The sequence below is a fragment of the Dermacentor andersoni genome, chromosome 10, assembly GCF_023375885.2.
Source record: "Dermacentor andersoni chromosome 10, qqDerAnde1_hic_scaffold, whole genome shotgun sequence".
In the NCBI taxonomy this organism is placed as follows: Eukaryota; Metazoa; Arthropoda; class Arachnida; order Ixodida; family Ixodidae; genus Dermacentor; species Dermacentor andersoni.
In genome coordinates this window covers 21,480,020-21,493,657 of record NC_092823.1, presented here as the reverse complement: position 1 = coordinate 21,493,657, position 13,638 = coordinate 21,480,020, and the positions used below count along the sequence as shown (strand labels likewise).

General features: G+C 43.2%; 1 protein-coding gene across 1 annotated transcript in view; it reads right to left on the bottom strand.

Annotated features, from left to right (window-relative positions):
* LOC140213635 (uncharacterized) overlaps nt 1–13,638 on the bottom strand; it is a 162,841-nt gene that overhangs the window by 99,686 nt on the left and 49,517 nt on the right. The window contains exon 2 of the mRNA XM_072284879.1: nt 3,265–3,354. Coding sequence (XP_072140980.1) covers nt 3,265–3,354 — 90 coding nt within the window. The remainder of the gene's footprint in view (nt 1–3,264; nt 3,355–13,638) is intronic.

Genomic DNA, 13,638 nt, shown 5'->3' with positions numbered 1-13,638 from the left:
TGTGTCCAAACCTTCCTTCATCGGGGCATGCGCATGTCGTCCGGAGTGCAACAGCGGGCCTCGACCACCTGAGCTCTAGTGGACGTCACCGGACTGCCAGAGTGACGTCGTTCATGAGACTAGATTAAGACTATCACCCGCCCCTGTACGTACGACTCTCTCATAGGGAGGGGGAAGCGTGTAACTAACCGCACATTACGGTACGCTTCACTAGTGGTTAAGAAGCAGCATCGCAATTGGACTCTTTTGTTAATGTGTTAGCAATCATAGGGTACTTTACGCACTTAACGGGGGCTATGTGTCTGTCTCCATGGCTCTCTCTCTCTCTCTCTATATATATATATATATATATATATATAATATGTGTGTGTGTGTGTGTGTGTGTGTGTGTGTGTGTGTGTGTGTGTGTGTGTGTGTGTGTGTGTGAGCGTGTGCGTGTGAGCGTGTGCGTGCGTGCGCGCGTCTAACCCCGTTCCCGCCTACCTCGGTCACTGGCTCGCCCGTGTTCATAGTAGTAGCGCGTTGGCCAGCCGTTCTGCTGGAACCGGGCTCACAAATAACCGTAGGATTAAAATGAGTCGCTGTGTGTGAGGCAACGCGCACATATGTGCTGCTCTTGAACTGACCACTTTCATGCAGTCATGTGTCATTCTAGATGAGGGAATTGCTAAGTACTTCTGTGCGAAGAAACTGGGTCGCACCAAGTTGGTGTGCATGGTAGGTGCCACTATTTAGCTCTGGTCTTTAATGAACCTTGAATTTGGGTCGCTGGGCATGCACCAGTAGAAGCGTCCCGCTCTTCAATAACCTTCTTTGATGCCAACTTGGGTAGCTACCTGTGTGTCTCTGCAGGTGTGCCCCTCTATAATGACAAAAAGAATCCTTAGGTTTCTCATATCCTAGTTATATGCTAATGTGTGTGTGAAGTGATTTTAAAGAGAGTGGAAGAGAAAAGTGCAGTGCCGTAACTGTCTCTCACAGGAGGACACCTCAACAACACTGCACGGGGAAAGGGGTGTGGGGAAAAAAGCTGAAGAGAGAGGAAAGGAGAAGGCGGGAGGGGCCAACCCTCGCGTGCTCGGGTACGTGGTGTCGCGACGCACCAAACGCCTGCGGAGGCAGGCGCCCCTGCGGGGACTAATGTCACAAGGATTCCTCAAGCGCAGCGACCTAACGCATTCGCAGGCTGCCCCGAAACGACACTGGGTATGTGCTGCATTTCAATGAGGAATTCTCAAGCCAACGCTTTGGCGAGCGGCTCTATGAACGCACTGGGTGTGTGCTGCTCTTCAGTGATCCTCTCGCCACCACGGGTCCCTAAACACGTAAACTGTATGTGCGGCAAACTAGTGAACAATTATCAGCGTTCGGAGGCACCGTCGCACCACACTTCTCGTCTCGAAGGCCACGCGCGGGCTTCCCAGCAGTGCTACATGGCGGCGAAGCATGTCCACAAGAACGCTTGAGAGAGCAGCCCCTCGGCGTTCGCATGCACCAGCATGCACCAGCGTGCCATGCATCTCGGAGCTTCAGGCGCAGGCTTCGCGGTGGTGGCGCTTGATGGACCCGAATGTTCTTAAGGAGGCGCAAAAGAATCCCGATACACTGCACTTCTCATACAAAACTCGTTTCCACGGTTGGAATAGGTTGTGTCGCTATAATAATTCAATGCATTACTATAATAATTCAACGCATTACCGCCGATGCCATCGTTAAATGGCTGTTGCGGAAAGTTTTGTTATCCTTATGGTAACGTAAGAATGACAAAGCATATCCGCCTTACGTAAAGCTAATATTCAAAAACATGTTGTTTGCCATGTATGCAGCCTTTTAATTAAGAAAAGAAATAACAGCCTAGTGAGAAGCACTGTATTATTAATGCAACAGATGTAGCGTCGTTGTCACCTACGTTTATGAGCACAAAATTTATGCGACAATATTCACGGAAATTGCTTGAAGCGGTAACAAAGGCTCTTCATTTCCATGATAGCTTCGGAAATATAAGATGCCTCATAAATTAAGCAAAGCCGCATCTTTCTTTCCGACAGCCTAGTTTTCATATAGCTCCGCACGAAGGCCCAAACCTATGGTGCGTTCTATCCCAAAAGGTGACCCATATTTCAAGTCCTGTGAGGTGCAAGCACGTGCTGCAATATATTTTTACGCCGTGAATTCAACTCAATGCCCTCAAGCCCCTACGGGGGCAGTAAGGAACCGAAATTTATGTTCCTATTTCTAGTTCTTGTATCAAGTCCGACTGCTGGTTTTGTGCACGTAGAAACTCTAGCGCTAAGCAAGTAGACATAGCAAAGTAGGTTACTTTTGGAAACGTAGTGTAGTTCCGCCATTCTCATTTTGAGGTGCTATTGAGTCGTCATTGGAAAAAGTGGTAGGCATTTTTTTTTTACTCTTAGGACATACTTGTCTTGTGGTCAACTGTGCGACAATCTTTGTTTACAGCAAATTCGCTCGCGTCGCTTGTCTCTTCTGCTGAAAGTAGCACGCAAGATTTCTTGAGAAGATACCACCAGAGCAGCACCACCATCCTGCCTTAGCGTCCTTACCGACGTGATGAGCGTGATGTAATCTCAACGATAATAAACCAGGGTAAAGATTACGTGGCGTCCATTTCCAGCATTTTCGCTACCAAATTACTAGGGCGCAAGCGCGAAAAGTACTTCTTATGAAGCAGTCCTGATTACACTATCTATAACATTATCAGAGACACTGCACCCTGAACAAGCCAAAAACTAAATGATATGGTTCTAACTCGAAACATTATTAGGAGACGTTTTCACGACACACTCAAGTTTTTGTTTCCAGCAACCTTCATACGTGGTTCAATTTTACATTCTCAATTGAAAAAAATAATCGCTCTAAAACGATGACGAAGCTTTTTATCTGGAATGAGTGATGCGAGCGATGTCATACCTGAGTGTGCGGCGGATGTCCGCCGAGTGAAAGCCCTCAGCATATAATACAGGTGGAAGCGGTTGACAGCTGCGAAATACATTCTTTCCATATAAGCATCAAAAGTGTAGCATCGTTCTAATAAAGCAGTTTTCCTAATGAGAAAATATTAATACGCCTTTGGAGGCAGTGATATCATATGCTGACACATGCGGCTAAAAGGGTTAGGCAAGCCGCTTAAACACGCCAATTTCTTGTGCCTTTATCCGTGCCACGTTTTCACGCTTTAGCACCTAAATTGTGGTTTCCAGTGGTGTCCAGCAAGAAACTTGGAGTTAAGGTGTGAATACTCACCAGATAAATGGACAGTATCATAGTTATAACAAAACCAGCCACTTTTATCTTGATTCCAAACACAACTTTCTCCATGAGGGAACGGTCTGACTGCAATAAACAAAGTGTATCAGTGTTATTCATGAGTGAGCGTAGTGCTCTTAATTAGACTTGGCCCGTAATGCCAAGCTCACACGTTATTTCCTGCTCTAGGATTTTTAGTTCTTCAAATAGCCAGTGGTCCACATAAATTACACTTCCCTATATTTGCAACTCGTACAGCAAAAAATGGGCTGCAAGAAATGCATATACTTTGAATTTGTCGGCAAGAAACAGCGAGAAGTTTCACCAGGATTGTACGGCGGGAGCGCAATATATCTGCAGGTACACCAGCGTCAAACAGCTACAAACTAATAAATAAGGGAATTAAGCTCATGTACTTGAGGTTATTTACGCATTCTCAGCCAAAACATTAAAGAGAAGAGTGAAGGTCACAAAATTGAAGAAATATAATAAAACTGCAAAGCGTACAAAATAGAAGAGTCTAACGAACGAAGTGACAATTTTACATGTCATATTTGGGCCCAGCATTTTTGAACGAGTTGACATTGGTTATAGGGGCGACGGACGCTAAGATTTGATTCCTATGTGTGCGCGTGTACGGCTCAACGGATTTCAAGGTCTTCTTGGTGCACCTCATGGGTACATTAACCTTGATCTGGTGGTCACGGAGAATAATGCATCGTAATGATGAAAATATTCACGTAGGCGAAGAAGGTTCAAGTGATATTTATTGAAAGAGACAGGCGAGACGTCATGTGGCAAGTAGGTTGGTGCAAATTTGCCCTAAACTCGCAAACACTAGCATTGTGAAACTAAGTTCATAGGGTGAAGAGTGATAGTCATTGCCGTCGAGGATAAGAGCACGCGGTAATATCAGTGTACCCGTCAGACGCCCCACGCGTTATACGCCTATGGTCTGCTCATTTTTATGTTTTCCGCAATTTTTTAAAATCGTCTGCGGCAAGGTGATATTGGCCAAACTCTTGTGCTCCAGCTGGAGTATTTCAAAAGAGCAGAAGCAAATAGCGGCGGAAGCACAAACACACACTTAACCAATTACAAAAATGTTGCACATCAACCTCGTAACTAATTATTTTAGGGCACCTATTGTACTTTGCGAACTGTAACCGGTGAGCTTGGAAGACGTCTCCTCTTGGAATGAATTTCCCCGAAGGTATCGATTGCTATATGTTATTTCATACAGTGGAGGACCAAATACGCGGGCGTTCTATTCATGCTAGCCACTAGGATGCTTTATTAAATATGTCAAAGTTTCACCATTAAGGTGAAGCAACGCGTGGAAGCAACGCATGCCCACGACATGTAAGGCTCGCAGGTGTAGGACCAATAGGAAATGCAGTAAACGTAAGCTAAGTAAACAAGTGCGGTATCACGTATGTAGACCCATGAACAAAGAAAGTCGATGACCGCAAGCCGAATCGGCTAGAACTACAGGGCGTTGTCCGCGTTATCGCCTTGTGTTCGCCTCGCGTTCCCGTACACTGCGGAATGCTCACCGTAGGTCGCATCTATGCGTGCGCTTCACGTTCCCTAACTGCAGTGTCTGCTTCACTTTGTCGCTTAGTCTCGGCCTGCTGCTGCCGCAGAGCCAGGTTTGGCAGCCTCCGGTGTTAAGGTCCGGCGTGCGCCCCACCGTCAGCGTCACATTGCTTCTGCATCTGAAGTAACGGAGTGGGCGTTGCGCGCACACGAGCCTGTTTTGTTTTATTGCCATTAGCGTTTCGCCGGGGCCTCTAAGGAGGCGTTCGCACTACACATGACATGTTTGCGCGACGGGATTGGCACGGTGATTTGCTATGAAAACCACGCTTCGGCAGGCACTATTCTAGCCATTGTGCCTTGGATACTACACGTGGGAAAATAATGGCACAAGTCGACAAAAAGTTGCACGGCCTGAAAAGAGTGCGTACTCGGTTATGCAACCCCTTCCCGCAAGCAATGACCGCCTAACCCGAAGTCTTAGAGCACAGTTTCTTCTGGGCCCAAGACAACGCGATTGGAACGTCAACACGCCTACACAAATTCCGCCGTTCAAATTTTGACGCAGAGATAAATCGTACATTTAATGTGAGTACTTTTCTGAAACAATATAAAACGAAAGAAGTAAGCATTTTCACATCTAGTTATTGATAACAGCAAAAAAAAAGTGCATGAAGTGTATTAGAAATCCGTGAAGTCTATTGGTGCACGCGGAAATTCTGAACGATGTTCGATTCCGTTCACTGATGCATGCGCCTATGGCCTAATGGTTATAAAATTTTGTGCTGTTGCGCTAAGGGTCCTCTGTTCAAGGCCCCCTGCACACAAATTCGTTCGTTTATTTATTCAGGACAAAGTATTTCTTAGCGACTTCACCACAACTTTTCCGTATTGAGTGTGTTGGGTTTGTTGGGTGGGTGTATTTGGTGGGTAGTCGATATGTAAGTTGCAATATGTGCAGTATGAAGTTCATTAGTGGGTGTTTCTAAATTAGCCGCACGTGTGTTCGAATTAGTCATTCAAGTAATGTCGGCCTCTCTGAATAATCCAGCTCCAGGTGTAGAATTAACTGCAATAGGTGCTACCTAAACAATCATAAAACTAAAAAATAATCAACCTTGTATATTCTGTAGCGCACGGGTGTTTTGCATGCCTGTGTTATCTGATTCGTGCGCGCAAGGGCGAAGGTCTGCAAATGTAGTCAATAGCGTGATCAGTGTGTTACTGACTATGTATTTCATTTAATGCACCGAAAAAAAACGTTTTCCATATAATTTGGCGATGGGTACGTTACGCATCGTGGTACCAGCAGTAACTCACAGAACGGGATAAACAAGCAAACGAGAACAACAGGCCACAAATGCGCGGGTTCACATCAGATGATGGACCTGTTTATGTACACCAGGGGAGCGATGTTGCTATTTCGTTGTGATCTCCAGGGGGGATACATTTTTTTTCTGCCTTCCTCTGTCTGTTTTATATTGAGCCCACCTCTCAAGATCACGTGCTCAAGCAGAGCGATTCCACTTGTAGAATACATGCACAACTCGTTATTATCCTCCTGAGAAAGTACACATAGGCGCATGTTGGGGAACGTTTGGCGGTGTAAATTAATACGGAATCCCGCAATATCCTGCGTCATATAATCACGTCCTTGTTTTGCACATAAAGCTTCGTAATTAAAGTTGACAGTTTTGCCCAAAGGGTGAAGCACAGACAGCGATCGCAAGACTTGGCATTGCGTTTAGGCTCTTAGGACGGCATTCTAAATAAAGGTGGGTGCTACATTCTCGTACGACCTAGCGAGTAAGACTTCTTATACTTGGCAGAAGGAACATCCCTTACAAAAAAAATTGTTGAAAGGTCATTGAAATATCATTGTTAAACGTGAACAAATGATCTTGAAAGATCCTCGGGGCATTGTTGAAACATCATTGAGGGAATTGTTGACAAGTGTTGATAATTGGCCCGCGACATTCTGTCGAAACATCATTGTGGCCTCTCAATTTGAAAGATCATTGCAATATCGTTGAAACTATGGTGTACTTCAATGTTCAAAGCCCATTGAAGCATTATTGAAGATGTGTTGTTTGTCAATGTTGAAACCCAATTGTCGTATTGTTGAAATGTGTTGTTCGTCAATGTTGAAAGCCCATTGAAGCATTGTTGAAGCTCAAAATTGAAAGCCCATTGAGGTATTGTTGAAATGTGTTGTTTGTCAATGTTGAAAGCCCTTTGAAGCATTGTTGAAGATGTGTTCAGTCTCAAAATTGAAAGCCCATTGACGTATTCTTGAAATGTGTTGTTCGTCAATATTGAAAGCCCATGGAAGAATTATTGCAGATCTGTTGAACATCAACACAAATTATGTTGAAAGCCCTTTATGCCCCACTGGGTATTTAGCAGTTTAAACCTGCACTTTCCTTAAAATACTGCTGAGCTATGTTGCATATAATTACCTTTGATGTCACGTTGGTATGTTTGCTGTGAGAGGATAGGGATAAAATTTAAATACAGCCGTTTTGTATCGCAGGCCTCTGTCACCCTGGGCTCAAAAGCATGCTCCTAGATTGCCTGTAATAAACCATATTGTAAAACTGCTAGCAGTACTGTTATGCCACTTTTTTCAATTGTCAGAGTGAATGGTCCTCCACAAAATCAAGAGTGCTGAACTGATGCAGACAAAAACCAATTTTCTATGTGAACTGTTTATTTGTAACCAAACATCTGTGTAAATGTACAACCATTTGTAGTTTGAGAACATCAGAAACTTCTTAAAAAACTATTGCACAGTACAAACTTCCTGCAGCTTGACACCATAACAAAATTGAATACTGAAGATGTAGTCTGTGTGGCCCTCAAGTAAAACACATTTCCCAAAAGAAATAACTTTAAAAAAATAAATACCTAAATAAATAAATGTAGAATCAGACTGACATGACTGTCAATAAGAAAACTCAAAAAAGATACTTGCTTTCTCTATTAGGGAGCCAGTGGAACTATTACCATGGCACGATTTGCTTGAGCCCACAGCACTCAACTGAGACCTGATATGCAGGGTGGTTATCTTTAAGTTTCATGGAATTTATTAAACACGGACTGTTGCAGCTAACATAATTCTAGATACAGAGTGCCAAACATTACTTGCTTGAGAAATCAAGACACCATAGTCAGCTGATTAAAAAAAACTCAGTTCCTAATAAAGTTTTTACGAATTGTAGACGGTAATTTTACAAGGTGTACGCACTTAGAACGAACTTCCAGAATGACACCAGTAACGAGACACATGCCATCAAACTGGCTGCAGAAATGCACTGCTGTAGCACTTTTTTGTTAACAAAACGCACTGTTATGCATTGACGCACAAAAGTAACCGGAATGCCCATGTATTTCTCTCACACTTATGGAAAAATCTTGCAACTGGTGTCATCCTGGAAATTAATTTCAAGTGAATATGTCTTTCAAACTCACTGGCTACAATTTGCAAACTGAAATATGTGCCGTGATGTTTAAGTGAAATAATAAATTTATGAGAATCAGTTTAGTGTTTCCATTTCTTGTGCTAGTAATGTCCACCTCTGAATAATCCAGCTCAAGAACAAAAATTATGCTACCTGGCACAGACAACCTAAAAAAAAATCTGTAAAACTGAAAAAGGATCACTGTACAATCCTTATTTGTTGGTTGAATGGTGTGTGCCAATTTCAGTAAACCTTACATACTTCTGAAATATGGCAATCACAATAACTGATGCTTATGGGAGCAGTTTATTATGCTGCAATGCTGTTGCATGATCCAGTTGCATTTTCTGTCATGATAACGTTCCTGCGCAGGTCGCTCCATATCAAGCGATTTATTCATATGAACTACTTCAGATTTTTATATGAAAAAAAAAAACAACTATAAGTGATTGCTAGACTAAACAACTGCTATTGTTCCAGGCCGCACAGTCATGGGGCGTCCTTTCCTGGTTTCCTGGCTCTTTCCCTACGAGCTTCCTTGGTCCACCGCTGCTTATGCCATTCCTGCCGCAATCCCAGCCCTGTTTGGACGCAACTGCTCCCCTTGTCTGGCAACGCGGATTGGGAACGTATACCGGCGACGCAAGCGCATGAAAGTATAAATTGGAGCCAGCCACCAGCATCGTCGGGCACGACACCGCTGTAACCATGCGCTGCTCACAACTGCTATTGTTCCAGGCCGCAATGTCATGGGGCGTCCTTTCCTGGATTCCTGGCTCTTTCCCTACGAGCTTCCTTGGTCCACCGCTGCTTATGCCATTCCTGCCGCAATCCCAGCCGTGTTTGGACGCAACTGCTCCCCTTGTCTGGCAACGCGGATTGGGAACGTATACCGGCGACGCAAGCGCATCAAAGTATAAATTGGAGCCAGCCACCAGCATCGTCGGGCACGACACCGCTGTAACCATGCGCTGCTCACAACTGCTATTGTTCCAGGTCAGTTACTTGAACCGTGCCGCATGTGCCAAAACTAGCAATTGCTGTCTTATTGCGGTGTCGTGCCCATTGGAGTTGTCTAGTGTTAAAAAGCTGATATTGACTTGTTTACAGTGTGTATCTTCTTCCCTCGTTAACTTGCTTCTCATGTTATCGGGCGATGTTGAGTCGAACCCTGGCCCAATGAGCAAGACTGAGTCCGCTGCTTTCGAATCCGCCCTGGAGACAATTGAAAAATTGGAATCTGGGCTGAAGTCAGTTCTGCTTGAATTTAAGGGCATCAAGGACGAACAAGCCGCTACTAACGAAGAAATCAAAAAACGTTTAGCGAGAGTCACTGCACTTGAAGGTTGTGGAACCATAACTGCTACCACTGAAGCGCTTCCCCCTCAGAATAGCCTGCAAGATATTTCAAGCCAGCTACAGCGAATAACAAACAGATGTGACGATGCAGAAAACAGATTAAGACGATCGAACTTATTATTTTTCGGGATCGAGGATGACGAGAAAGAAGATTGGGCCACGTCTGAAGAAAAAATTAAGAAGTTTTGCGAAGAAAAACTCGAACTTCCCACAACCAGTATGCAGTACGAACGGGTTCATCGCCTAGGAAAATATTCTACAGAAAAAAAACGGCCCATAATCGCAAAACTGTGTTCATTCAAGGACAAGCAAAGTATCCTGTCCGCAGCACGTAAACTTAGGGGGACAACGTTTTCAATTGGTGAAGACTTCGCGCCATCAACACGTGTGGCTAGAAGAAAGCTGGTAGCTTTTGCCAGGCCACTTGAAAAGCCTTTTAAGTTGGTGCTCGACAAGCTCTATATAGACAAACAAGTATATGTCTACGACACCGCTAGCGACTCAGTAAAACAATCTACCAGATAGCTAGACACAAGCCCTAGCTCGCAAAATAATCAGTTGCCTTTCTTGCCGCAAGCCGCTCTCTCGCTCTCAGTGGCCTACACTAACATCCGAAGTTTGCTACCTAAACGCGATACACTTTGTGGCTTTTTAGACGATAGTGACTCTGACATAATAGTACTAACTGAGACGTGGTTGAATCCAGATATCGACGACAATGAGATCCTGCCAACAAATAATCTTTACAAAATTTATAGAAACGACCGCATCAATAGGCGCGGTGGGGGTGTACTTATCGCCATTAAAAAAACCCTTCATTCATATTTTATCGATTCAGGGTCATCTCTCGAGATTGTGTGGGCTGCTTTTTCTGTGTCCTCCAGTGCTGTACTAATTGGCGCCTGTTACCGGGCACCAGATTGCAACCATTCCTTTTTGAGTGACTTGCGGGGCAGTGTCACTAAAGCGCTCCAGCTGTGTCCATCCAACCACGTTTATCTTCTTGGTGATTTCAATTTTCCGCTTATCGACTGGGAACATATGTCATCTTCATGTAACGCGTCTCTGGAACTAATCAATCTAACGTTAGATTTTAACCTGTTCCAAATAGTGAAGGCCCCTACACGCACTTCCAATATCTTGGACTTGGTTTTCACAAACGCTCCTGACACAATTACTTCCATTTCAAATATGAGTGGCTTTAGTGATCATAACCTCATCCAACTAGCTGTTAGCATCCCGAAACCCGTGTCTGGCACAACAACTAAACAAATTCGCGATTATAACAGAGCAAATTACGATGAGATTAACTCCCAACTAGAAGAATGTTTTTGCCAAGTGCTACTACCTTCATTTCATTGTCGATCCGTAAACGACAACTGGGTGCTCTTCCGGGACAAATTAACAGCATTAGTAGACCGTTACGTCCCGATAGTCTCCATAACTAACGACAAATCCAGCCCTTGGTTCAACAAGTCACTTCGCAAACTAAGGAATAGAAAGAAGCGTTCTTATAACAGGGCTAAACGCGTGCGCACTGCTGAGGCTTGGCAGATATACAAAGACAGTTTAAACAATTACTGCTCAGCGATATCTTCCGCCAAAGATAAATATTACTCTCAAGACCTACCATCGCTGCTAACTTCCAATCCCAAAAAATTTTGGCAAACCATATCTCCGACAAGAGATACTAACACCATAACTTTGCACGGAACAGAAAACATACCTATTTCTAGCGCCGATTGCCCCACCGTATTCAACACGTTTTTTTCATCTGTTTTCACTCAGGAGGACTTTTCCAATGTTCCAACCTTTCCGGAACTTGATGCCGCATACATGGAACCAATCGATATCACTGTTGAAGGCGTTAAATTACTCATTAGTAATCTCAAGATATCTACTTCCGCCGGCATTGACAACATTAATTCTAAGATTTTAAAAAACACCATCACTGCCTCAAGCAAGATCTTATGCCATATTTTTCAACAATTCCTAGCATCTGGAAAGTTACCCACCGATTGGTTAATAGGAAAAATAATACCAATTCACAAATCTGGAGATGTTCATACACCTGACAACTATCGACCCATATCTTTAACCTGCATAAGTTGCAAAATGCTCGAGCACATAATCACCTCCCACGTGTACAGCCACCTAGAAGCTCACAATTTCTTTTTTTCTAATCAGCATGGTTTTAGGAAGGGATTTTCTTGTAACACGCAATTGTTTGAACTAACGACTGACTTGCACTTTAACATGGACTGCAACCTTCAAACTGACTGTATCTTTCTTGACTTTTCTAAAGCTTTTGACCGCGTGCCCCACTGCCGCCTAATTTCTAAATTATCTGCCCTACGACTTGACTCTTTAACATTATCCTGGATTCGTAATTTTCTTTCTTTTCGAAAACAGTTTACTGTTGTTAACAATTTCTCTTCCCCGTCTTCTTCTGTTAGCTCTGGTGTGCCACAAGGCAGCGTCCTCGGCCCCTTACTCTTCTTAATCTACATTAACGACTTACCCACACAGATTACTTCCTGCATGCGCCTTTTTGCCGATGACTGCATAATCTACCGTCCTATTCACACGACTGACGATCACTTGAAACTTCAAGCAGATCTTAACCTTATCGCTAACTGGTGTAACAAATGGCTCATGACACTAAACTTTACAAAGTGCGAGGTGATGTGCTTCAGCCGAAAATGTGTAAATTCTAAATATTCGTATCACCTTAATAACACTATGCTTACCCACACTTCATCATATAAGTACCTTGGTGTTGTTCTTACAGATAATCTTTCATGGGCCCCACACATCACTTCTACATGCGCGAAAGCATCACGTTCTCTTGGCTATCTACGACGCAACTTGCGAAATTCGCCGCCAAACATTCGAAAACTCGCTTTCCAAACATTCATTTTGCCACAGTTAGAATTCGCCTCCCCAATTTGGTCTCCTCATCAAAATTATCTAATAAATATGACTGAAATGGTACAAAACAGAGCAGCCCGGTTCATATCCCGTAACTACAGCATAAACTCAAGCATTACACAAATTAAACTAGACCTACTGTTGCCGCCTTTAGATATCCGCCGCAACATCTCTGCTTATTCCACAAATATATTTACACTAATAAACGAACCCGGTTACAACTACAAACACCCCACTCTTTTTCACGCAGATTACATAATCAGTTCAGTTTCATGCGCATATACGGTAAAACAAATGCATTTAATTCATCTGCACTACCACGTGCCATTTGTCTCTGGAATGACCTCCCCGATAACATAGCCTCCATATCTAATCCCGACACGTTCCGCTCTCAGTTACTCATGCTTTTCCCATTTAATTCCGTTCACGAGTAACCAATCTAGTGTATGTTATCGTGCATTTTTGCCATGTTGTATATCATTTTCACAAACGGTTTTCCTTTGCTCTGTTAACAGTAACAGGTGTTCGTGTGCCTTCAGATATTGCTTTGTATTCCTAGTGCCTTCAATATTGTGTAACACAGTAATCTTTTTTATAGCACTGATCCTGTTGGAAATTTGTACTTTATACCTTTACTGTTTAATATGCCCCCCTTACTTTATGCCCTGCCATAGGGCCTGTAAGGTTATTTTGAATAAATAAATAAATGTGCTGGAATAAAACAAAGTTACTCCTTTTGTGAGTTCCATTTCAATTTTATTCACTGTCACAAAAAATAACGAAATAATTCAGAAAAAGATATGGTTATATGCAAACATGAAAGGCACATCATTGCCATTACCGGAGATTTTTTGTTGCATTATAAATTTAAGCCGACTTATACTTATTAATTTTTACTCATGTATTTTAGATAGCAATAAACCATTTTTACAAAGTTATGTAAAATGCAGTTTTTACTGAACTCTGACAATGGCACAGATGCACTTGCAGGTGTGCGATTCCATGCTGAATCGACCAGTTTTTTTGACACCACACATATAGCTGAAACATTGCCATATGTTTACTAGAGATTAAAATTCGT